Source organism: Narcine bancroftii, chromosome 8, assembly GCF_036971445.1.
Source record: "Narcine bancroftii isolate sNarBan1 chromosome 8, sNarBan1.hap1, whole genome shotgun sequence".
Lineage (NCBI taxonomy): Eukaryota > Metazoa > Chordata > Chondrichthyes > Torpediniformes > Narcinidae > Narcine > Narcine bancroftii.
This window is the reverse complement of record NC_091476.1, coordinates 139,856,982-139,884,016: the sequence shown is the minus strand read 5'-3', so window position 1 is coordinate 139,884,016 and position 27,035 is coordinate 139,856,982. Positions and strand designations below refer to the sequence as shown.

At 43.3% G+C, this 27,035-nt stretch overlaps 1 protein-coding gene across 1 annotated transcript in view; it reads right to left on the bottom strand.

Annotated features, from left to right (window-relative positions):
* Positions 1-22,904, bottom strand: part of LOC138741256 (alpha-taxilin-like) — a 41,604-nt gene extending 18,700 nt beyond the window's left edge. The window contains exons 1-2 of the mRNA XM_069895045.1: positions 22,798-22,904; positions 7,354-7,961 (exon numbers count right to left, since the gene is read on the bottom strand). Coding sequence (XP_069751146.1) covers positions 7,354-7,936 — 583 coding nt within the window. The 5' untranslated portion in view covers positions 7,937-7,961; positions 22,798-22,904. The remainder of the gene's footprint in view (positions 1-7,353; positions 7,962-22,797) is intronic.
* Positions 22,905-27,035: the final 4,131 nt, after the last annotated feature.

Here is a 27,035-nt window from a genome sequence, read left to right as displayed (position 1 = left end):
AGTAAATATACTCCATCAGATGCTAACTCACAGCCCAAAATATACCTCAATAAAAAGCAAAAGAAAACAAGTGTTTGAAATCAGGAATTACAAACAGAAAATGACGGAAACCCTTGATGTTATCAGTGTCTGTGAAAGTTATCACTAGTTGATCAGAATCAATGATCACTTGTTGCTGACCTTTCAGAGAAACTTTGTTTCTCTCGCCATAGATCGTGCCAGATCTGTTAACAATTCTTGTATTTTGTGTTCTGATATTTGTTACTGATATTATCACCAAGGCAAAGGTGAGAGGAATGTGAAATATGATACAAACAGCTCCAGTAATATTTCAAAATAAAATGGTACATTGATAAATAATTGAACTGATAGCAATGTTCTCATCCTCAAGCACATCATGCATGTTCTAAAAGCCAAGACTGAAAAGAGTCAAAGTTCAGATTTATTGTCAGAGTATATACACATCATCATCTACAATCCTGAGATTCTTTTTACCAAGGGACAGCCAGAATTTCTACTTATCGGTAGTGCAAAAAAAAAATCTGTATTCAAGATACTGATACCAAAGAAATGTAAACAGGAAAGAACTGTAAACATGCTGCACAATACTGAAAACAATATTCAACAATAAATCATTTGGAAAGCAAGAGTCCTTAAACGAGTCTGAGTTTGTCGTTGAGGAGTCTGATGGAGGAGCAGTAGAGGCCATTCCTGAACCTGGTGGCACAAGTCTTGTGGTACATATACCTCTTTCCTGATGGAAGTAGCTAGAACAGAGCGTGTGCTGGGTGGTGTGGATCCTTGATGATTGCTGCTGTTCCCAATGGTGTGATGCACTGGACTGTGATGGACTGCACTGTGACCACCACCTTTTGCAGGGCTTTTCACTCAGAGATATTGGTGTCCCCATACTAGGCCGTGGTGAGGCCAGTCAACACAACTCCCTCTGCACATTTGTAGAAGTTTGTCAAGGTTATCAATGTCATATTAAACTTTTGAGGAAGTAGAGGCACTGACGTGCTTTCTTCACGATGACATTAATAGATTGGGTCTAGGAAAAGGTCCTCAGAGATTATGACTCCCAGAATTTAAATTTTATCTCCTTCACCACCTCTGATCTCCCAATGATTTTCCTTTCCTATAGTCCACAATCAGCTCTCTGCAAGTCTCAGCTAAATACCATGTTTTTTTCTGTATTATGTCTGTATTGATCAGCTGGATTGCTCACAAACTGAGCTTTCTCACTGTACCACAGTACACAAACCTTTTCTTGGAGCAGAGAGGTGGGAGGTAGGAACAGCAAAAATAAATTCAAGAAGCATATGGACAGGCACTTGAATGAGCAAGGCAGAGGTATATGGAATAAATGCAGGCATATGGGGTGGTTAGCATAAAAAAATGTTGGGCAGAAGGATAGTAATTGGACAATGACATGTATATTTGGTTAATTTAATCAAAATAAAACTGAATATGCTGGAATCTGAAACAGGAATAGTAGAAGAACTCAGCCACGGAAAGAGAAAGCACTCAATGCTCCACCGATGCACCTGAATGTGCAACCGCTGTAAGTGGCTCCCTTGGGACTCCAGAAACCCGTGACCCAACTCCCCATTGTTTGACATCCCCCCACCCCACTGGGGAGGGGAGATCGGCAGGGCAGGGAGTGGCTGGCCGCCACAGCCCAGCTGGCCGCCACAGCCCAGCTGGCCGCCACAGCCCAGCTGGCCGCCACAGCCCAGCTGGCCGCCACAGCCCAGCTGGCCGCCACAGCCCAGCTGGCCGCCACAGCCCAGCTGGCCGCCACAGCCCAGCTGGCCGCCACAGCCCAGCTGGCCGCCACAGCCCAGCTGGCCGCCACAGCCCAGCTGGCCGCCACAGCCCAGCTGGCCGCCACAGCCCAGCTGGCCGCCACAGCCCAGCTGGCCGCCACAGCCCAGCTGGCCGCCACAGCCCAGCTGGCCGCCACAGCCCAGCTGGCCGCCACAGCCCAGCTGGCCGCCACAGCCCAGCTGGCCGCCACAGCCCAGCTGGCCGCCACAGCCCAGCTGGCCGCCACAGCCCAGCTGGCCGCCACAGCCCAGCTGGCCGCCACAGCCCAGCTGGCCGCCACAGCCCAGCTGGCCGCCACAGCCCAGCTGGCCGCTCCTGTGCTGAGGCCACTCTCTGCGGCTCAAAATGCAGCATAGCAATGGCAGTCTTCCCTACCATAATTCCCCACACAGATGGAACTGCTGTGGGAAACTGATGCATGTCCACCAATTGACCACCTCCTCATTTGTTCATCATCTACTTAGTTCATCATCTTAGTTCACCAATCCCTCCTGGCTCCTGGACAACCCTTCCAACCCTTGTCCTCATTATAATGACTACCCACCCCACCTCTTCACTCCCAGTCTTGAAGGGTTCTGGCCTGAAACATTGACCATTCTTTTTCTCCCACTGATACTGTTCGACCTGCTGAGTTTCTCCAGCATTGTTTTTTTTTGCTCCAGATTCCAATATCCATAGTCTCCTGTATGTCTCCAGTAACAATTAATCCCTTGGTTGTGATGTTCTTCACTGCAATACTGATTCATTGCAGCCTTTTGGGTTACGTAACATCTTTTGAAATGGAAATAACACATTCCTGGGCTTGTGGATCTCACAAGCAAACAGTCATGACAGTGACTCGCAGAATTGTAAAGTTGCTGCAGCATAAATTGAACAAGCTTCCAGAAGTGGTAGAGGCAATGTTTAAAAGACATTTAGATAGGTACATGTCGCCAAGGCAAATAGCGCCTTTGGAAGACTACACAAAAGAGTCTGGAAAAACAACCAACTGAAAAACCTCACAAAGATAAGCGTATACAGAGCCGTTGTCATACCCACACTCCTGTTCGGCTCCGAATCATGGGTCCTCTACCGGCACCACCTACGGCTCCTAGAACGCTTCCACCAGCGTTGTCTCCGCTCCATCCTCAACATCCATTGGAGCGCTCACACCCCTAACGTCGAGGTACTCGAGATGGCAGAGGTCGACAGCATCGAGTCCACGCTGCTGAAGATCCAGCTGCGCTGGATGGGTCACGTCTCCAGAATGGAGGACCATCGCCTTCCCAAGATCGTATTATATGGCGAGCTCTCCACTGGCCACCGTGACAGAGGTGCACCAAAGAAAAGGTACAAGGACTGCCTAAAGAAATCTCTTGGTGCCTGCCACATTGACCACCGCCAGTGGGCTGATAACGCCTCAAACCGTGCATCTTGGCGCCTCACAGTTTGGCGGGCAGCAGCCTCCTTTGAAGAAGACCGCAGAGCCCACCTCACTGACAAAAGGCAAAGGAGGAAAAACCCAACACCCAACCCCAACCAACCAATTTTCCCTTGCAACCGCTGCAATCGTGCCTGCCTGTCCCGCATCGGACTGGTCAGCCACAAACGAGCCTGCAGCTGACGTGGACTTTTTACCCCCTCCATAAATCTTCGTCCATGAAGTCAAGCCAAAGATAGGTACATGGAGAGTAAACAATGGACTCCATTGAACAAGCAGTACCCACGAAAAGACATGCATTGCCAAGGGTGGTGGTGAGAACTGTGATAATGGGGACATTGAAAAGACTCAGATGAGCACATGGATGCAAGAAAAATAGAGAGTTATGGGTGTGAGGAGAAAAATTAGATTGCTGTGGAGAGGGTATATATAAATTGGCACAATATTGTGGGCTGAAAGGCCTGTACTGTCCTGTAATGTTCTATATATGTTCTCTATCTATATAGTAAATAAAATCTAACTATATGCCCTTGTCCTAGATTGTCCCACTGGTGGAAACATCACGACAGCTACCTTACCATACCCATTAAGAACCTTACAAATTTCAATAAGATACTCCTTTCACTAAAGGATGGTTATCTAATTTTGTGATCCACACATCAATGGACAAGCCTTTCAGCCCCAGGATTTGCTTATTGAATCTCTTTGGGACCATCTCCAATGTCAGTCTTTTCTTTCTTTTAAACAAAAATCAAAACAGTGCCCAGTCCAGATATGGCATCACAAGTTTTTCTGCACAATTGTAACACTAATTCTCTATTTCTTCCTCTAACTCTTGCCAAAACAAGCAAATGAGCCATTTGTCTTCTTTACCACTTTGTGTACCTGCTGGCTAGCTTGTGATTTGGGCACAAGAAAACCTGTACTTAATTCATTTCCCATCTTTTTCCATTTAGATAATCATCTGCCTTGAGACTTCAAAGTATTTCAAACCCCCTCTGCACATTTTAAAATTAATTTTAAACCAAATCCCTTAACTGCTTTATTTGGTATTGTTGGAGAGAGTGACATAACACTAACGACATGCATTAGCTTTTATTTCTCTTATGGTTAGGTGGGCGGTTTCTCAGATGGAGGGACACTACCCTGCCTAATTATGCTCAGTGGCTACGTGACATCATGTCATATTTAAACTTGGATTAGATGCTCAATTTTAAATTTGAATTTAAATTTTCAAACACTGTGGGGACCCTTTTTAAATTACTTTTATAATTTTTGATTTGTTATGAAAGTAGAAATGTTGACTATTGAGTTAATTTATCAGTCTGATAAGAATTTTTTTTGGCAAACAGATTCTTTCTTGGTAGTGGGTTTAGATTTTCCCTTTTTAAAAAAAAATCAATACAATATAATCTGTTTGATTAAAATGTGGAGTACCTTGGATGAAATTCTATGATTTGCATAAGTGTAATGTAGCTTTTGAATTTTTAACACATATCCATATGTACTCTGTATTTTTGGATGTGAAATTTCAATTTTAATAAAAATATTGAAGAAAGAAAGACTCCTCTCACTTACTGGTAGTTGTAAGAACTCAAGCTTTGTGTGTTAAACTCCATTTGCCACAATTTCATACATTTACTCAACCTATCCAGATCCAGTTGCAAAATTCTAAAATTCTTATCACATGCCCTCCCATCTATTTTCATGTCACCCACTACCATCACCTGAAACAAACTTTTTTTTTCCCAACAGCTTTGAATATTATTTAATTTAGACAAATAGGACGGTAACAGTTCATTTTGGCCCACGAGCCCATGTCGCCCAATCAACTTACAACCCCCCCCCCCCCCCACCCATTACACCCAATTAACCTACAACCCCCAGTACCTTTTGAAGGGTGGGGAGGAAACCAGAGTCCCCAGGGAAAACCTACGCAGACACTAGGAGAACATACAAACTTCTTACAAACAGCGCTGGATTCAAATCCTCGTCGCAATCACGAGCACTGAAGCAGTGTTGTGCTAACTGCTACACTAACCATGCCACCCAACTTTAAATGGCAAAGTTTACGAGTTATTTCAGGGACAAGTACAACATGGTTGTAATAAGCTTTATAAGTATCAAGGCAATCTAAGGTTATATTTGGAAAGTTAAAATCACCTTCCCTAAAAACTTGATTCTTGAAAAGAACCACAATTTCCATACATATTTGCTCCTCCAATTCCCACTGACTATTTTTGGATTGAGGGGAGGGGTGGGGGTGCCAAAAGTACAATCCTCAATTCCACACATCTCAGCCTCACTAGACAATCCTCCAGGAATATCATCTCCAAATATGATTTTCATTTTTATTCCACAATTTTGTGTTTTGAATCTTATTACTGAAATAAATATCCAGCAGATATTTAAAAATTGTGTTTTACAAAAAGCTAATTTTTTGGACATGTAAAGTTTTGTCATGCGCCAAACACTGTGTGGGCATTCCAAGAAGCCAATGCACAGCCAAGGTTTCACTGGCACAGAGTTAGCCCAATGCATATCCCTCTGCTCCAGGAATGCAGGGAGCAAGAGCATTGATATTGGCGAACGAGAATAATTTGGTCCAACAGGTCTTGCCATGCTCAATTTAGAAAAATTCTGTTCATGCACTGGACATTAAACAAGCTTTCTGATATTATAGTGACTACAGGGACGAAGCAAGATGTTCAATATTTGAGCTGACTTCAAGCAGCACACATTTGGGATGTTTTGGAATGACACTGCCACAGAGTAGCATCAAGGTGAGAAACAGTTAACAGAACCACATTTAATCGAATGTTCAATATGCTACTGGCTATAATGCAGGTATGTTATAGAACAGGGAATAATATCCTGAATAAACTTGTCCCAATGTATACATAGGCAGTACACGTGACCAATGAAAATTAAATTTCAATATCAAATCCTATCAAGCCAAGCAGCACGGATACCAATTGAAATAAAAGTGATTTCATCAACTTTATTCAACTAAGCCTGAGTGTATGAGAATACAAGTGTTTCTGAAGTTAGTTTAAAAATGATTCCTCCAGTTGAAGAAAAAGTGAGACACCAGCCATGTTTCCCCTTCATGTATGCCAGCTGTTGCAGCATGCTGGGTCCCACAAGTAAAGAAGTTTTCTGTGTATCTGTGACCTGAGAACATATCAACCATTTTCTAGGGCTAGGATATTTCTCCTTGTCGTGAGCAGAGATGAGTGAAAAACAAAGGTCACAGTCTCAAACATTTTGGTCTGAGAAGTGAATTTTTTTTTAAGATTCAGAATTTTCTGCTGGCAAGTGAGTGAATATATTTGAGAAGAATGATTTAAAAAAAAAACATCTAGAGATCTTTTGACTGTTATAGCTAGGGGCAGCAGCACTGCATTTATAAAGGATCAGTTATGAAAAACAGGCTCAAAGACGTGGATGGTCTGCTACTGTTTGTACCAACACTTTTAGAAAGTTTAAACTTTTTGTGCTTCTTGGTCAATATTTCAGTAAGCTAGTCAACTCAGTTCTCTCATTCCTGACAGACAAAACATGCACCAAAATATTTCCCTGAAAATGCCCTGGGGACATGATGGAAACTGATATGACAGTAGCAACAGAGAGGCCTTTACCTTTACACAAAAATACTGGAATGGAGGAATGTGGATTAAATGTACGCAGAAGAGATTTAGTTTAAATTGTTGTCGTGTCTGGCACAAACATCCTGGGCTGAAGGCCCACATATACAAAGATAGGTCAGTGCCCAGAATGTGCTATCAGAGAGGTTGTGGAAGAAGATACAAAAGCAACCTCTATTAATTTAAATTAACACATGAAGAGGCAGGGAATAAAGAGATGCAGACCAGGTGGAATTAGCTCGATTGGCATTATGGGTGGCATAGATGTTGTGGGGGAAAAAAGGCCTGTTCCTGTTCTGTTCGATGCACAAATGATCTATTTTCATCATTCTCATTTGAATAATTGGCAATAGCCCCATCTTAAATGAAAAAAAAAATTAATTGGGCTCAACCTAATTCAGTAAACTGCAATGTTGCACTGGAGACATTTCTTTAACTAAGAGAAATTTGACTTACCGAGTGCTTTAGTTTTCTTCTTTTCTGTTGTTTTTTTCTGATCTTTATTGTTTGATGCATCTCCATTCTCTTTCACATGAGCATCAGCCTTCACAACCTTTTCAATCACTTCATGCATCACCCCACATTCTATCTCTCGCACACCATTTCTTAGACACTCGCTGTTGGAGCATTTTTCTAGCTCTTCCATTTCAGGAGATTCCTCAGGCTGCACAGAACTATGATCAGCCAGATTGCAGCAATAGGTGTTTAGAATGTCTTCAAGCTGTCTGCTAAGCTCATCTGAGACATCAGATGTTGAAGACTCTTGGACAATTAACGATTCCCCACTGCTATTTCCTGTTGTTTGTTTCAGAACGTCTTCACTGGCTTTTACATCAACATGTTTTTGAACAAGGCTTTTCTCACCACCAGATTTTTCAATTGTTTGACAAATAGTTTCAAGTCCAGCAGATTCCACAACACTCAGATTATTCTCTCCTCCAAAAGCATCTGCTCCCTCATCTGCAGTGACATCCACCAGTGTAGTCTCAAGACCATCAACAGGTGGGCTGAAATTGCTTTCAGAATCTTGATTTTTCATGGCTAACAATTTACTTTATGGAAACCTGCACAGAAACAATAAGAATTATCTTACAGTTTGTAATTAGTTTCTAAAATTACTGTGATTTACAGAATTCAAATACTCCAATTAGCAACATCACCCAATGACTTAGAAACACTTAGGCAAAATGAATAACTTGAATAATCTTGAAATTAATTCCAAAGTTATCCAGCATCAAATGTACATTATGTACTTGATTTTTTTCTTGATATAAAAGCACAGGATGTAATGGATCAATTCAGATAATGAAGTTATCCAGCATCTACCCGTAACTTTTAGAATTTGCCAGTCATATTGAATCACTGCAGCTTCTTAACCTTCTACAATGGAAATGTTCGACATCAGTTCAATTTTTTTTTTAAAAAAGATGGGTAAAATGTAATAGTGTGGGACAAGTACAGATAATAAGGCTCGGACAGAAATTTTTTTTTGAAATAACAGGAAACTTGATATGATGAGGTCTTATTTAATGGCAGGTGTTGATAGAGACAATTTGAATATTCCTGTAATTTATTTAATTTATTTATGCAACATCCAAACTTGATAAATTAAGCAAAAAGTCAGTGTCTCAATGAAAAATAACCAAATCCAGCTCCACTGACCCCTGATGTTGGAGGCTTCACAAAAATCAGAGAGGATCCAAGGGCCAATCATGGTAAAGGGATACCCAAAAATGCTGGATGTCAACAAGGAAAATATTAGTTGTACACGATGCAAAACAAAGTGATAATTTTGTTGGGGTGGGTTGAAGGTTAAAACAATTACAAATATCTCACTTCTGTTTCAACCAACAGGTTAATGCTCCTTTCCTTATATTGAAAAATGTGCTCTCAATACAACATTAGGCAGTCAACTGCTTTTGGATAAAAATTTATGTAATACAATCAATACAGACAGCATGATGAAATTTTGAATGGACAGACTGGCCCACTGTTCTCAGCTGAAGTTAAAGAACTTTTTCATTTTGACCAACATCAAAAGACCACGACAGAGCTTCTCATCACAGACAGGATACAACTTGCATGGACAGAGGAAAACATGTGCAAGAGTCTCTTCAAATGACTCCAACTTAGAATAGACTGCAATGGCAGCATTGTTTGGATCCCTCAACCAAAGTGAATGGAATGGAAGAACCTTGGATTCAATCTGCAGAAGCTGTGAACACAGTTTAAATTAGATGCTGTCAATGGCAAGCTGATTACAAACTCTAAGGGGTGTCTTGACAAGTTTTACAAGTTAAACAAAACCTGAAGAGGTCAAGGGCCAACAGCTGAAAATTTTCCAAATTTGAATAGTTTCTCCACCAAGGAAGAGAGGATTGGTACATGCAGTAAAAGGCTGGATGGCTTGGAGTTTGTCAAATGTGTTCAGGAAAGTTTTCTATATCTATATATATATATATATATATAGATATCTCTATCTCTATCTCTATCTCTATCTCTATCTCTATCTCTATCTCTATCTCTATCTCTATCTCTATCTCTATCTCTATCTCTATCTCTATCTCTATCTCTATATCTATCTCTATATCTATCTCTATATCTATCTCTATATCTATCTCTATATCTATCTCTATATCTATCTCTATATCTATCTCTATATCTATCTCTATATCTATCTCTATATCTATCTCTATATCTATCTCTATATCTATCTCTATATCTATCTCTATATCTATCTCTATATCTATCTCTATATCTATCTCTATATCTATCTATAGATATATATATAGTGACAAGCTGTCATTTTTCAGTTCATTTTCATTTGTGTTGGACTGCCACTTTAAGAGAAGAAATTTAACAAAAGCCTGGAGGTTTTTGGAGTATCTGTGAAATTGGCAGCAAGGTTTCAACAGCATATTCCTAAAGTGGATACATTTTCAGAGTTAGAAGAAAGGCCCTGGAAATCCCAGGTGTAGAGACCATGTGACCAGCATAATTGCAGAAGCCGTGCAGAGCTTTGCTCAGGAGCCATTTTAAGGAGATAGGATAAGAGCAAATAGCTCTGAAGAAATACTGTGATGGACTGGCCTTATACATGGTTATAGACATCATATGTGGTTATCGACAATATGTCTGATTTCCTCATGTTTGTTATTGAGGAATGAGAAATACCACTGACCAAAAGAGTGAAGGTCATTTTTATTCAACTGACCCACGAAATAGGTTCTACTTGCAGAAGAAATACTGTGCTTTGATAGTGACCAGAGAGTTACGAGTCAGCTGACACAGAAAAAGTTATTTAAACTCTGTGAGCTTCACTTGCTTCATGTCCCCGACACCTGAGAAGGGCTTTGGTTGGCACATGTCTAAAAAGGATATTTCACTGGAAGCACCTCGTGTGTGTGTGTGTGTGTGTGTGTGTGTGTGTGTGTGTGTGTGTGTGTGTGTGTGTGTGTGTGTGTGTGTGTGTGTGTGTGTGTGTGTGTGTGTGTGAGAGAGAGAAAGAAACTCTGGATCTCCTATTAGTAAACCAGACAGGTGGGGGAACATTTTGGGACCAGTGATCATAATGCCATTACTTTCTAGTTAATTATGGAAAAGGAATGGTCTGGGCATCAGGTTGCAATTTTGAGGAAATGAGAAAGGATCTTGAATGCTTGGATTAGGATAAATTATTTTCAGGCAAGGAAGTGTGATGTAAGTGGAGGAGCTTCAAAGGTGACATTCTGAGAGTAGAGAGTTTGTATGTTCCTGACAGAATAAAAGGTTAGAAGGAATAGGGAACCTTGGTTTTTGGGAGATATTGGGGATCTGGTTCAGAAGAGAGATGTTTAACCAGTATAGGCAACATGGAGCAATGAGGTTCTAGAGCAGGGGTGTCAAACTCAAATTCACGGAGGGCCAAAATTAAAAATTTGGACTAAGTCGAGGGCCGAACTAAATATTTATTGAAAATTTTCAACATCTGCACGTTTTCTCTTCTTTCAACATATGTAATGTTAAACTTTAGGATACAACTTTAGGAGCTTAATGTTACAGGTCAGGAGTAGGTAGCTCAAGTTCACTCTTTGCTTGACCTGAGGGAAACATATTTGGTCCCTGTGGAGATGTAGTCAGCATTCACAGGCTGTGTCCATTTTGGCCTGCATCAGGACTCAGCATTTCCTGCTCACTCCTCAGGCTCTAGGCCTCTATTCACCCTCGACTCACCATCCCTCTACCTGACCAGTCCTTTACCCAACCTCTACTCACCCCTCACTCCACTCACTCTGCCTCTACCCACCCCATCCTATACACGCCCCTCTACTGCCTCTCCCCTCAACCTGTTCCTCCCTCTCACCCTCTAATCACCCCTCCCCTACTTGCCCTGCCCCTCCCCTTTTACCTCTTCCCTATCCACCCCTCCTTCTACTCATCCCTCCCTCTAACTGCCCCTTGCACCACCATAACTTTCCCCTGCCCATTACTCCTCACCTATACCCTCTGCCCACCCCTGCTTACCCACCCACTCAGGCCCAGCGCGCTGCCGATCAGCCTTTGCGGACAGCCACCATCTCTTTTCACGTGCAGGGCCGAACCAGCCGTCCCTGGGTTCCGCGCAGGTGCAAGCGCTGAAGGCCGTGGCAACCGGGAGAAGTGTGCTCGCGCTGTGGAAGGACCGTCCGGTGCCAGTCGCGCGGGGCTCACGCTGCCCGGGGGCCGTGCGCAGCCTGCCATGCCCGTCGCGCCGACAGGAAATCACGGCCCATCCGCCGCACCACTCAACAGGTGGGAGAAGTGACTGGTTGTGCGGGGAGCCTTCCAATTGGCTTGCCGGCTGATGACATCGACAGACTTCTCGTGTTACAATTTCTCGTGTTACAATGGGGAAGGATGTGCAATGAAGGGGGAGGGAGGATGGTGGGGGTGACATTACCAAAAAACAGCATCGTCTCTCGCTGCAGGGCGGGCCACCTGTAATACATTTTTAAAATGATCTTGCGGGCCAAATATAATTATATCGCAGGGCAAATTTGGTCCGCGGGCCAGAGTTTGACATGTGTGTTCTAGAGTATAAAAAATGCAAGAAAATCCTCAAGAAAGAAATCAGGAGGCTAAAATGAAACGCGAGGTTGCTTTGATAGACAATGTGAAGGAAAACCCTAAGGGTTTCTACAGTTATATTAAGAGCAAAAGGATAAGGGACAAAATTGGTCCCCTTAAAGATCAGAGTGTTGGCTTTGTATGGAGCCAAGAGAAGGGAGAGGTCTTAAATGTTTTTCTTTCATTGGTATATACTCAGGAAAGACAAAGACCTAAAAAGACCTGAAAAGGTCGGCAACTTCAGTGAGCCCGTCACAGAGCCCTTTGGCCAAACTTAACTATGCTGTCCAAGTCCCAGTTACCAACATTACCTACCTCAATACTTTTCCCAAGTAACTACAAATCTAAAAATGTCATTTAAATGGATGTCACCGTTCAACACAACGCTATTACAGTGCCAGCGACACAGGTTCAAATCCAGCACTGTCAGTAAGCAGTTTGTGCATTCTCTCCATCTACATGTGGGTTTTATCTGGGTGCTCCAGTCTCCTTCCACCCTTCAAAATGTGTGGAGGTTGTAACTTAATTGGGGTATTTGGGCAGCATGGGCTTGTGGGCCAGAAGAGCCTGCTACCATGCTGTACACGTCCAAATTAAATAACTACCACTTCTTCTGATAGTTCCATCCATCCACCATCCTATGTGTGAATGGCCTCTCATGATCCTTTTAATATTTTCCTCTCACCTGAAAATGCATGCACTCTACTTCCAGATTTCCCTACCACTCTACAAGGTCTCAGCCTTATAATAATTCAAGCCTCAGTAACATCTTTGTGGATCTTTTCAGCATCCTTACCAGATTAATTTCATATTTCCTGTTAAAAGGTGATCAGAACTGCACAAAATACACCAGGGGTGGATTCCTCAACATCTTGTTCAATTCTGAAATGATGTCCCTGCCCACGGGCAGCACAGTTGGTGTAGCAGTTAGCACAATGCGGTTACAGAGCCAGTATCTGGGGTTCAAAACCCACGCTGTTAAGGAGTTGGTACATTCTCCCTGTGTCTGCATGTTTTTTCCCTGGAGACTCCAGTTTCCTCCCACTGTTTGAAATATATTGGGGGTGTAAGTTAATCGGGTAGCACATATTCATGGGCTGAAATAGCCTGCTCCCATGCTGCATGTCTAAATTTATAAAATTTAATAAGTTAATTTTATTTTGCTTTGACTGATGGAAGGCAAATGTGCCAAACAATTTCATCATCTGTCTATCTGTTACATGTTTTTTCATGGAACTATGTAGCTGTACCTCCACCTCCAAGTCACCATGTTCTTACAAACTTGATTGACTATTTCAAGAAGGTGGCAAAGATGGGTAATGCAGGTGAGTGGATGTTGTCCATTTACTTCAGCAAGGCACAAGACAAGGTATCTCTGTAGTCTGACCCAGAAGGTGCAGATGGATGGGATCCATAATGAATGGATTCTGAATCTGCCCATAGAAGACTGAGGGAAGTGGTGGGTATTATTCTGGCTGGAGGCCCATGACAGCGATGAGCCGCAGGCAACAGTATGGGGACCCTCACACCATGGAAACAAATAACCGATGAACAAGTAGGTATGTGGTTTAGTAAGCTTGCAGAGGAAATCAAGATTCATGGAGCTGTGGACAGTCTGGAGGACCATCAAATGGCATACAGTGTTTCACCTGAAAAAGTATGAGATGTTGCACTTTGAGAGTTCAAATGGACAGGGGAAACATAACATTAATAGCAGGACTGCAAAATGCATTGATGTCCAGAGGTATTTGGCCAGGGGTGGGGGGGCGGGATTCCGCTCCATAGATCCTTGAAAGAGGCCACAAGTGGACAGGATGATATAGGTGTATGGTATGCCCACCTTCATTGGTCATGACTGAGTATAAAAATAAATCCTGTTTCAGCAATTTCATACTTTGGGGAAGCCACACTCAGTTGTTTTCTGAGACATGTTTAAGATGAGGTGGGAGGAGGAGAGAAGAGTTTAAAGATGTGCAGACAAACCTTTATTTTACAAATTGCTCAATGTCTGAAACAGGCTGCCAGGAATAGTTTCGGAAGGAGATAACATGTTAACATTCAAGACACTTCAGATAGACACATGAATATGCAAGGAGTTTAAAAGATATGTGTCAAGTGCAAGCAGCAAAGTTTAACTGGCATCATATCTGGTGCAGACACAGTCTGGAGGGTCTGTTCCCGTCTTGCACTGTTTTATGTTCTAAGCCACCTTCTATATTTTATATTATTTAAGTTTTAATAATATTCAATTTAAAATTTATATTATTTGCTATTGCACTCTTGCCTTAAAAAGTGAGGATAAAGCACATCTTTATTTTCTAAAAATAAATTAATACAGATTAGCTGGAATTTATAAAATATTCTCTTAAACATATGCCACAGCTGATCTACCATATATCCTTTATTTTTTTTCCCCAGATAATTTCAGCAAACTCTGTCCCCAAACCATTGCTATTGCTTTTTTTTAAAGAAAAGGAAGGATTCTAGCTTCAAACACAAATGTCTCACCTTCAAACAAATTTGAAATTTTACCATGCTTACTTCCCCCCCCCCCCACCCCTGGGGGACACTATAGCCTACTTCCTAGTTAGTTGCAAATATATTGATCCAAGAATCCCTCTTGAATACTTTATGAACTCATCTTTAAGGTGGTGTTCAATTTATATCAAGATCACATGGTTATTGCAGTATCTTTACTAAAAAAACTAATCATTCTTCAATACTGCACTCTGCAGTACAGTCTAGCAACTATTGAGACCCAATGCACTATGTACGAATCATTTGTAGACACAAGTCATCTATCTTGCTATAAATGCTGAGTGCAATCAGGATTTAAAAAATCATTAATTTTAACTGACTTCACTGAAACAGAAAATTACAAGGCCATTCAGCTCAAAGCCTGCTGCACTATTCTGTATGATCAGGGGTATGATACGACTTCGGTACCCTTCTTTTACCCATAAGGGCCACATCCATCTAACTTCCTTTTGAATACATTTCATGAACTTGCCTCAACAACTTTGTGGTAGGACATTCTACAAGTTCAGAACTCCCAGAGTGAACAAGTTTCTCCTTGCCTCAATCCTAAATGAATTGCCCCTTTTCCTTAGAATGTGACCCCTTGATTCAAAGCTTTGCCAATATGGGGAACATTTCTCTTCCTGTTAGAATTTTATACTTTTCCATTCTGCTAAAGTCCAACACGCATAGCCCAAGTTGATCCAGTCCTTCTTCATAAATCTCTGATTAGGAAACCAAAACTGCACACAATACTCAAGGCGTGGTCTCACGAAGGCCCTCTACAACTCAGTTAGACCTCACTGCTTCTCCATATTCCACATCTCTTGCAATAAAGGCCAACATGCTGTTTGCTTTCTTCACCACCTGCTGTGCCTACATTACAACCTTCACTGACAGATACAGCACAGCACCCAGGTCAAGCTACACTTACTCCTTAGAATTAACCTGTGAACAGATTATACAAAAGGTGACCAAAGTGAATATCATATTTAGCAACATTATATTTCATCAGCCATGCATTTGTCCACTCTTCTAACCTGTCCAGGTTACCCAACACCCCCTTGGAATTCTCACCAGTGGGTCCTATCAAACTGCAGCACACTGGGTGGGGTGGGTGGAGGGTGATTGATGCCGCGGTATCCCACTCCAGGTTCACGGTGAAGGCTCAATGCAGGAGAAATGGCTGTCTTCCTTTCACATAATTCCCCCATGCCACTGGAACCGCTCTGGCAGTACAATTCCAGTGGCGTGGGGGAAATATGGGCAAGGAAGACAGCCACTGCTCCCGCACTCTCGCATTGAGCAGTCACCATGAACCAAAGCAGCGTTTGCAGCAGCAGATCACAGCCCCCCCTCATCCCAATCGTGGCAGCGACCTCTCCCCCCTCCCCCCCCGCTCCACGTCAATTACCCCTCTCTCTCTCCCCCCCGCACCACGTCAATTACCCCTCTCTCTCCCCCCGCACCACGTCAATTACCCCTCTCTCTCTCTCTCCCCCCCGCACCACGTCAATTACCCCTCTCTCTCTCTCCGCCCCCCCCGCACCACGTCAATTACCTCTCTCTCTCTCTCTCTCCCACCCCCACATCAGTGACCACTCTCCACTGGATCACAGCCCCCCATTTTCTCCCTTAACCCCCCCATAACCCAGAATGCAGCAGCAGCACCTCAGCCAGCACCTCCTGTACACAAGCGCTGACATCACCAGAGTAACCAGGTCAGCCATTCCCCTTTTCAAACCACAGGAGCAGGACACCCGGGTAAGTTTTACTGGAAACACTGCCAACTTCTGAGGTAGATCAGGGACCTGGATGGTTCTGACTGGATTGACCAGGTCAGGACCCTTTCAAATTGCCACATAATTGGGTCGCTAACCATGCAAATTGCCCGGTTAACTCCATTTTACACAGCTTAGTGTCATCGACATATTTAGAGATACTAAATACAATTCTTTTGCCCAGATAATCAATAAATGCTGTAAATAGCTGGGGTCCCAGCACTATGCTTGCCAATCTGAAAAGGACCCATATTTATTACCACGCTCTGCTTCCTGCTTGCCAACCAGTTCTTTACCTGGCATACCAGGTTCTCTAATTTTGCACATCAGTCATTTCAGGAAGACCTAATTAAAAGCCTTTTGAAAATCCAAATACTCCACATCAACTCGTGTCCATTCTACTGGTTAAAATCCTCTTTTTTTTTTTAAAAAAAAAGGTTTGTCAAGAATGATTTCCTTTTCTGCAAATTTATGTCTGACAGACAAATCCTGTAACTCCTCTCCAAGTGCACAGTAATGACACCTTCAATTATCAATTCCAGCATTTTCCCCATGACTGAACATAGACCTTCAACCAACAACGTTGTGCTGCCCTATGCAAACCTACTCTACAACAACCTCATCTATTTTTTTTCTGGCATATATCTGCCTATCCAAGAGTCTCCTGAATGACTACTGCACCAGATTCCATCACCACGCCTGAAAATGCATTCCAGGCACCCACCACTCTTTGCGTTTAAATAAAAAAGTACTTCTGACATCTCCCCTAAACTTTTCCTCCACTCAAGTTCAGATTTATTATCAGAGTACATACTTGACATCACATATAAATCTAAGATTCTTGTTCCTGCAGGCTAGGTAAAATTTAAACTTATTGGTAGTGCAAAAACCTGTACTTAAGAAAAGATACGTGTACAAAAGAGGCAAATGTAAAAAAGTGGTGGAAACTGTGGAAGTAATGTTATGAAAAGATTAATGTTGTCACTTACACAATTAGCACTGATCTGTGAAAGAAAATTCATGCTGATAACTTTGACATCGACACAAACATAGTTGGCAAATAGCCGTTTTAACTGTCTGCATCTGTTCAGCAAGATATTATTTAGAGACCAAGTTGTAGCCCTAATCAGAGTCAAGGACGTGAACAGTGATTATTGACACATCCTTCTTCACATGAGACAAAACTAAGATCTTAATTTACCAAAAGCATATTAAAGGTCTTAATGGGTTGATTGAATTTTTTTTTGTTAACAGCTTGTTTGTGTGTTTATAAATATACATGCCTGCAGAAATAGATTTCAGAGTCGGTAAGCAGTGAGGTCTGCTACCAGTCTCAATACACGACTTCCTCAGGAGCTTGTGGAGGTTTGGTGTGATGTTGGAAAACCTGACCAGCATCGTGGTCTGGTATAGGGACACCAATACACCAACCAGTGGTTCTCAACCTTTTCCTTTTCACTCGCAAAGTAATCCCTATGCCATCAGCGCTCTGTGATTAGCATAGGATCGCTTAAGGTGATAAGTGAGTAGGAAGGGAAGGTTGAGAATCACTGCTCTAGACCCAATTGTTACTGAAATATTTTGCTTCAGAAAAATGGTCATTGGCCCATTTCCTTTGAGTTATGAAACTGCATATAACGAGTCAATTAGGTACGATTAAAACAGTGGTTTCAAACTTATTCTTTCCACTCACATACCACCTTAAGCAATCCCCCACTAATCACAGACCATCTATGGCAGAGGGAATACTTAAAGTGGAAAGAAAAAGGTTGAGAACCACTTGTCTCTATGGAACGCAGCAATCAAGGATCCAGACCACCCAGCACACACACTATTCTCACTGATAGCATCAGGAAAGAGATAGTGTCACAAGACTTGCACCACCAGGTTCAGGAACAGCTGCTAACCCTCCACCATCAGACTCAACAAACTTAATCCAGGTCTCATTTAAGGACTCTTACTTTTGCATTTTATTGATTTTTTTCCTCCCTATTGCAGTTTGTTCACATTTCTTTATTTGTTTACTTGTATACATTGAGTCTGTTTTTGTTACACTGCCAATAAGTGGTAATTCTCCTCGCCTGCAGGATAAAGAATCTCAGGGGTTGTATGTGATCTCATGTGTGTACTTATAATAAACCTGAAATCCTGTCAAATAAAGATTTAAGGTATCTGATCAGTTAATTTCATAAACAAACTGCAATACAGAAAACAAGTATTCAATAATATGCAGAGTAAGGGTCCTGAAATGAGTCCCTGATTGAGTTTGCCCTTGATGGTGTGGATCCCTGATGATTGCTGCTGCTCTCCAATGACGGAGTTCTCGGTGGATGTTTTTAATGGTGGGGAGGGTTTTGCCCGTGACGTACTAGACTGCGTCCCCTACCTTTTTCAAGGCTCTCTGCTCAGAGGTATAGGTCTCTCCATACCAATGAAGCTGGTCACCACACATCTGTAGAAATTTGCCAAGATTTCTGATGTCACACCAAATCCCACAAACTCCTGAGAAAGTAGAGGTGCTGACATTCTCTCTTCATGTTGTCATTCTTTTGGGTCCAGGAAAGGACTTTCTGGCAGCATGGATGGTAGAGTTGCCATGTTTTCAGCCTTGGAGGTGGCCTGGCCCTTTAAGACCTCTGGATTACAGCTAGCCTGACTTCGAGTTCCCAGGAGATTTTAAGATTGTTAATGCGAATTACAGCTGCTCCTTGAGAAGAATGCGTGCTGCCAATTGCAGTGAAAGGAGGTCAGAAGAGCATTTACAAGGAAAGTTTACCTCAAATACATGTTCTCTGGCATTTGCTATTGTTGCTCCAGGAAAATGGTGCTGGCCGCCCCTCGTCATCTTGTAGGCCTCAAAAGTCACCTTTCTCCCTTTGTCACTCCAAAGAGAAAAGCTCTGTCAATCTTGCTTCAAGAGATAGGTACACCAATCCAGACAACATCCCAGTACATCTCCTCTTCACCCTCTCGAAAGTATCTGCATCCTTCCAGTAATGAGATTATCAGAACTGGTCTTATCCAAAGTGAAATATCGCCAGGTTTTACCGAAGACAAACTAACTGGACTTTAATTCCACGGTTTCCCTTTCCTCCTATCACAGAGTCAAAATTTACTGTCACGAACATGCATCATGAAATTTGTTGTTTTGTGGCAGCATGACAGGTGTAAAAATTGCTATAAATAACATTTTTTATATAATTAAATTAGTACAAAAAAAAAGGAGGTTGTATCTGTGGTTCATTGTCCATTCAGAAATCTGATGGCAGAGAGGAAGAAGCTGTTTTTGTACTATTGTGTGTTAGTCTTCAGGCTCCTGTAACTCCATCCCGATGATAGCAGGTCTGGGTGGTGAAGGTCCATGAGGATGGAGGCTGCTTTCTTAAAACACCACTTCATGTAGATATCCTCGATGAAGTGAAGACCAATGCCCATGATGGCACTGCCTCAGTTTTTTATCCTGTGCACTGGCACGTCCATAACCAGTGATACCAGGCAGAATGCTTTCCTTATAATGTGCTTCTCAGAAAGTGTCATCACATTCACAACCTTCCAATCCAAAAGGAACTCATTCACGGTGTGGAGAATGTTGGAAAGTAATCACAAGCACATCCATTATCACTTCACGCAATCTTGTTAAATAGTCTTCAATGCAGAGTATCAGGCTCTGGCAATTAATCTACTTTCAACACCATCTATTTACCCAAAATAATTTCATAATTTCCTTCAGTTCCTCCTCCATGCTAGTCCCTCTCAGCCTTAGTATTCCCAGAATGTTATGTGCATCTTCCTCAGTGAAGACAGAACCAAAAAATCTATACCCTTTGTTCCCCCATTATGAATTTTCCTGATTCTGACTGCAAGGAGCCCACAATTGCTTTAGATTCTTACTCTTTATATACATGTTTTTTTTTCTTTGGCTTGGCTTCGCGGACGAAGATTTATGGAGGGGGTAAAAAGTCCACGTCAGCTGCAGGCTCGTTTGTGGCTGACCAGTCCGATGCGGGACAGGCAGACACGATTGCAACGATTGCAAGGGAAAATTGGTTGGTTGGGGTTGGGTGTTGGGTTTTTCCTCCTTTGCCTTTTGTCAGTGAGGTGGGCTCTGCGGTCTTCTTCCAAGGAGGCTGCTGCCCGCCAAACTGTGAGGCGCCAAGATGCACGGTTTGAGGCGTTATCAGCCCACTGGCGGTGGTCAATGTGGCAGGCACCAAGAGATTTCTTTAGGCAGTCCTTGTACCTTTTCTTTGGTGCACCTCTGTCACGGTGGCCAGTGGAGAGCTCGCCATATAATACGATCTTGGGAAGGCGATGGTCCTCCATTCTGGAGACGTGACCCATCCAGCGCAGCTGGATCTTCAGCAGCGTGGACTCGATGCTGTCGACCTCTGCCATCTCGAGTACCTCGACGTTAGGGGTGTGAGCGCTCCAATGGATGTTGAGGATGGAGCGGAGACAACGCTGGTGGAAGCGTTCTAGGAGCCGTAGGTGGTGCCGGTAGAGGACCCATGATTCGGAGCCGAACAGGAGTGTGGGTATGACAACGGCTCTGTATACGCTTATCTTTGTGAGGTTTTTCAGTTGGTTGTTTTTCCAGACTCTTTTGTGTAGTCTTCCAAAGGCGCTATTTGCCTTGGCGAGTCTGTTGTCTATCTCATTGTCGATCCTTGCATCTGATGAAATGGTGCAGCCGAGATAGGTAAGTCAGTTTTTACGTTCTGTGCAAGTTTTTTTCTCGTAAACTACTTTCTCCTTTCTTATGAGACCCTGAATTCTAAATTTCTCCCAGTCCTCTGGTTTCCTGCTTCTTTGAGCACCTTCTTTCATGTTAATGTTATCCCTGATTTACCTCCTTAGCCACGGTTGAGTTGCTTCCCACTTTTTTTCTAAAATGGATTACACATGGGCAATTTTTGAAATGACTCCTCACAATCTTTAAATATCTGCCTCTTTCTAGCTCCTGTCAACCCATTAAGTGTAGCATATCAATCTATCTGATCCAACTTAAGCACAGTTACAGCTCATTAATAAGTTTTGGACCAAAGTCACTGATTTACCACTGCCACTCTCCATCCTGATGGAAAATTCAACCATATTATGGTGACTCTTCCACAAGGCGCCTTGCACCCCAAGAGCACTAAACAACTCTGCCTCACTGCACATCAACCAGTCTGCTCTCTCATTGGTTCGCTGACATATTGATCATTCTTTATACATTCTAGGCACTCGTTCTCCACTGTATCGTTATCATTATGTTTCTCCCTATCCACCTACAATAACTGTACCTTCATGCACACTTCCCCAATTCTTGTTCAGTATCTCATTTATTACTCTGCACTCTGGTTATTGTTACCAATGTTACATTGCACCATTGCATTTTCTACCCAAATGCTCTCTTTATACAAAGCCTTAGCTTCACTCCCATCTTCCACAGTTACTTTAACCATTCCCGAAAGCTCTTGCAATGTTCTACTCTCTTTCACCTGCCACATGCCCCCTTTCCCACTGAGGTGCAATCCATATAGCTTCTACCATCATCTGGATCCACTCCCAATAATCCCGGAATTAAAAATCCTTTATTGCTGACAGCCCCAGCACCATTCCATCAACCATTAATTCAAAAGCCCCATCTTCCCACACTTGTATTCATCAGTATGATAACAGCAGTCATGTACCATTGAGGTCTCATCTTTGAGGTCCTACTTAGCTCCCTATTGCCACCAGTTGGACTTCCCTCCTTACCATTTGCATCCTGACAATTATGAAATTTAATTGAACTGTATAAATCAAGAAGACCTCCAAATTGAAAATGACCATTTCCCCATAGAAATCAAAAACAGATTTAATGACGAAGAGCATGAGGGAGAAACAAGGATGGTACTCCCCGGCAGAATGGGAAGCAAGAACCTTCATCACATCCATCAAAGTGTTCTGAACCGCAGGCTATAGTTGCAGAACTGAAACTCCAAGGAGGGGGAAATTCCATTGAGTTGCATTTTTCTAAACTCCCTCACACAACAAATGGAAACGAAACTGAAGCCAAGAGTAACAGGTGGATCCTTAGGAAGCAGAAATATTGGTTTGCTCGATAACCATGAGGAATATTTCCTCAGAACTTTACACGATAAGATGAAAATGATTGGAGCCGAGGAAGAGCAAATAGGAACCGAATGCAGCTCAGAAACACAACTCTTTGATGTACTCGAAGGACACAAACAACATGAGCGTCACGTCACGACGACACGGTGAACCACAGGATGGCCCGACTTTAGCCCGGCCCCGCAGGCCCCCCCCCCCCCCCCAGGCTCCGGGCCCCCGAGGCCTGGCTCGGGCCCGCAGCTTCCCGCCCGGGTTTCCCGGCCCGGTACAGTTATCGACCCAGGTTCCCCACCCAGGCCCGCCCCCGGTTCCCTGGCCCGGCTACCGACCCCAGTTTTCCACACCGGCTCCCTACCCTGGAGCGACGAAGATACCTGCCCACAGCCCCCCTCTCCCCCTCCGGTTGCCGGCCACCTACCCAAGGGTCGGCGCGATTCCGGACCAGGAGACTCCACCGTTGATGCCGATCACGGATCGCCAGAGTCAGGCAACAGGAATGAACACGTCATTGCACAGCCTGCTTAAATAAACCAATCAACCCTCGCGATGCTGGCCGGTCACAATCGCATCTCAGCCAATGGGAGCCGCGCTTTGCGGCGGTGTGTGCCGCTGCGTGGGGTGAAGCACGGATAGCGCTTCCCGGATCTGGGGAAGGCGCGGTGGGTGGCAGATTGGGGGAAATGCACCACATGCCTGTTGTGGAGGAATACTGTATTGCAGTCGTTGTCCTGGTTGGCCCTCCACCTCCTGGATCCCAAATAAAGGCGGTATCGCCTAATTCCCCCTCCCTCAGTATCAGGCCAACAGCATGTAAGCTAGGACTAAGTTTATAGGGATTAAAGCCTACTAATCTCGATTCTGGCCTGCTGCTCTACACTTTAATCACACTGCCTACATGCCATGGACAAGGCCATTCCAGCAGAGAAGCTGGATCCAGAGGCCTTGATGAAATTCCAGGTGCGCGGCCTGAGCCCCTTCATGAGGCCGACACAACATCTGGGACGAGGTTGATAGGAGAGACCTACAGTTTGTACAGGTTGGCCACCGCGTCTTCCAGATGATTAGAGACTGAGACTTACTCAGCCGCGATGGGGCTCCTGCAGAAACAGTATCTGGCCCCAGAGAACGCGATCCTGGGCAGCCGTCGGTGATCACCTTGCTGGGGAGAGCTTGTGGCTGCACCGATGTTACGGCAACCGTCTATCAGGAGGAACTGATCAGGGTCACCTGTGTGGCAGGCCTTAGGTCTGATCATATCAGGCAAAGGGGGAAATCGGACCTTGCAGGACATGGCCGATCTCGCAAAGGCACTGGAGACGGCCCAGCGAAATGCAGAGGTTTACTCCGCTGGCAGGGCAGCTGCCCCGTGGGGTGTTCGGGCGCTGCCATCTTGGGACGGGGTGGGGGGGGGGTCCCAAACGTTTAAACCACCCACCCATCCCTCTGAAAATGTATTCTCCTTCCCAAGGAGGTCGGTGACGGGAACAATGCTACCAATCTGGCTGACGACCTCAGGACCAGAGACACCCCAGAACCCAAAAAGCAGAACCCCTGGTTGAGAAGGTCCACTTCCTCCATGTGAATCCCCAGTATGCCTACGTGCAGTACCAGGATGGGTGGAGAATCACTGCCTCTATCCTGGACCTGGCTTATTCAGGGGCCCCCACAACTGAGGCGCTCGCTGAACTGACCACAGTCGATCAACCAGCATCCCTCCCCTTCCCCACTATTAGCAGAGACAGGGCCGAGGATCCAATCCACCATCAGCACCAGCTGCACCGCCCCAACCCAACCTACACTCCACTTCCCCCCCCCCCCCCCAACCAGCCCCAACTGATTTTGTTCAGACATCCGAATCGTAGCCCATCACACAGAGCACTGCCAGGAGCCAACAGCAACACCACAGCCGGCACTGCGATGGTCAGTTGACGGTTGAAACCACCAGACAGACTGAACTTGTAAATAGACTCTGAATGGGCTCTGAATTGATTCTGACACTTCACCCCACCGGATTTTGTTTCAAAAGAAGGGGTGAATGTGGTGGAACACTGTTTTACAGGCATTGTACTGGTTGGCCTGCCCCCAATACTGTAACTCTTCCCCCTCCATAATCCCTAATAAAGGCTGTTTTGCCCAATCCCCCTCCCTCAGTACTGCCTTGGAATTAGGCCAACAACATGCAAGATATAACTCTTATAGTAATTAAAACCTAATAACCTCGACTTCTGGCCTGTCGGGTCTATTTGACAGCACTACAACTGTCTCACATCTTCCTCAGGATGTATAGATAGATAACCGATGTTTCAGACCTGAGCACTTCAAGGAATAAGCAAAAAGCAGGAAGGGATCAGAATAAAGAGTGAAGACTAGCAGGGGGAGGAGAGCAGACCAACAAAAGGTGTTAATTGGATATGATAAGAGGTGAGGTGAGAATTGATTTTTTTACTGAAACAAAACAAGGAAAGAGAGAGAGAGCTTGGGGAAGAAGAAGGGGAAGGGGGCTAACGGAAACCTGAGACGTCATTCTTAATGCCATCAGGTTAGAGGGTACCCAGATGGAAGATTTGTGAGTGGTCTCATTCTGGCAGTGCATAAGACCATGGGCAGACATGTCACCAGAAAGACCATCACCCTGGCCACAACCTCCTTCCACTGTTACCTTTGGAAATCTAACATCTCTATGTTCAGGAACAGTAGATATCTCTAACACCTTTCAGCCTCTTGAACCTTCCTTTATTCCCCTGACTATAAACTATACCAGGACCACAAAAAGACCTGTCAATTGATCTGCCACTTTTTTTTTCTTGCACAAACTAACTGAATATTATCTGTCTCTACATTTATCTCTTTCCATACTCAGGTCATTTATTGTAGTTGGTTTGCACCAATAATTTCAGTGCATCTGTACATTGTACACCAGTAATCTCACCATTATTATTCTACAAAACTCTCATTTCTCCAAGAGGTACGAGTAGAGGAGGATTCCAGGGTTTTGATGAGACCACATCTGGAGTTTTTGTCTCCTTACTTGAAAACAGTTATAAGTTGAGGGTAGGCAGCAAAGACTTTGTAAATATTTCCAGTGAATGGGTGAAGATATTGAGGGATCAAGAATGTATTCCATAAAGTTTAGAAAAGTTAGCAGATATTGCAGATAAACTTAAATGAATTGTTAAAGGGTGAAGCAGCATTCCACATAGAGAAAGTGGCCCTTGCAAATCATCAAATACTTTTCTATAATACTCCTATCTGTTACTTGATCCTCAGACTCCCAGAAACTGAGAGGAACTGCCTCCAGCACCCACTGAAGAATATACTCCAAATTAAAAAGCACCTTCCAATGAACCTTCTACCCCTTTCCCTAAACCTTAGGCTCTGCACACTCTGCTACACAGCACAGGAACAGGCCCTTCAAACCCACCACAGAACATAGTGCAGCACAGTGCAAGCCCTTTGGTCTTCAACTTTGTACCAATCCATGCAAACCTACTGCACAACAATGAAATCCTTCCTGACTTCACACCCATAACGCTCTATTTTTCTTACATCCATGTATCTATCCAAGAGTCTTTTAAATGACCTTGTTCCTCTGCCTCCACCACCATCCCTGCTAATGCATTTCAGGCACCCACAACTCCCCTTCAAAAGTCACTTAGACATGGGCTTTACAACATTTAGCAATATTAAAGGTGGGAATCCTAGAAGAAAGGCCTTAAGCAAATATTTACATTGTTGGCAAATAAAAGTTTTAACAACAATAATGTAGCAGGAAAAGTTACTATGTAGCATCATTTTTATTTTTAAATTGTGTGCAATTTGAACACAGTATCTTTGAGGAAAACTTATTTGCTGCCCTGCTCACTGTTAAAACCCGAAAACAGTGGTTCTAGGTGTCAGTTGCATACTGATTTGTGAAGGATTCATAACCAACAGACGACATTCAAAAGAGTAAAGGGTGATATCAGAATATGAAATAAACTCATGTCCCCTTCAATTTCACTGCTCTAAATGTATACAGCATACTCTCTTCCCCCCCCCCCCCCCCCCCCAACATTAAGGAGGTTCTAGCAAATGTAATTGTTCTGTTTTCATTAAATAATCTGGAACTAAAACTTAAGCCAAAAGTGCAGCATTGATAAAAGCAATTAAATCCCTTCATTGATATTTAATTCCAAACAGAAGTGACTTACACTCATCTTTTATTATGAGGCATTGGAAGTGTTCATGTAAGTACTCCTTCACATACTTTGTTCCTTCCAAAATTTAAGCAGCTTTGAATGAGGCAATCATTGCTGTGCCATCTGGTAAACATTTTGTTATGCATCCAGATCGAACTTCATATTCACTGTTGATCTGAGTAACCATCTTTATAAAATTAGTGATCAACAATTTCTGACAGGAAAATCCAGTTCTTGCCACCTGCACAAAGTCCAACCAGCCAACTCAAACACATTTTCTATTAACCATTTCACATAAATCAAACTGACTTCCAACACATTGTATTTTTATAAAGATGGGTATATTAAGAAACAAAGGGGAGATTATTTTTACTGCTTCACATGGACCAAACCATTCAACTCTAACATTGTAATGTTTTTCTTGTTAAAGTTGTTAATCTTCATGTATTTTTATGGTTCTAATACAACAACAAATTTA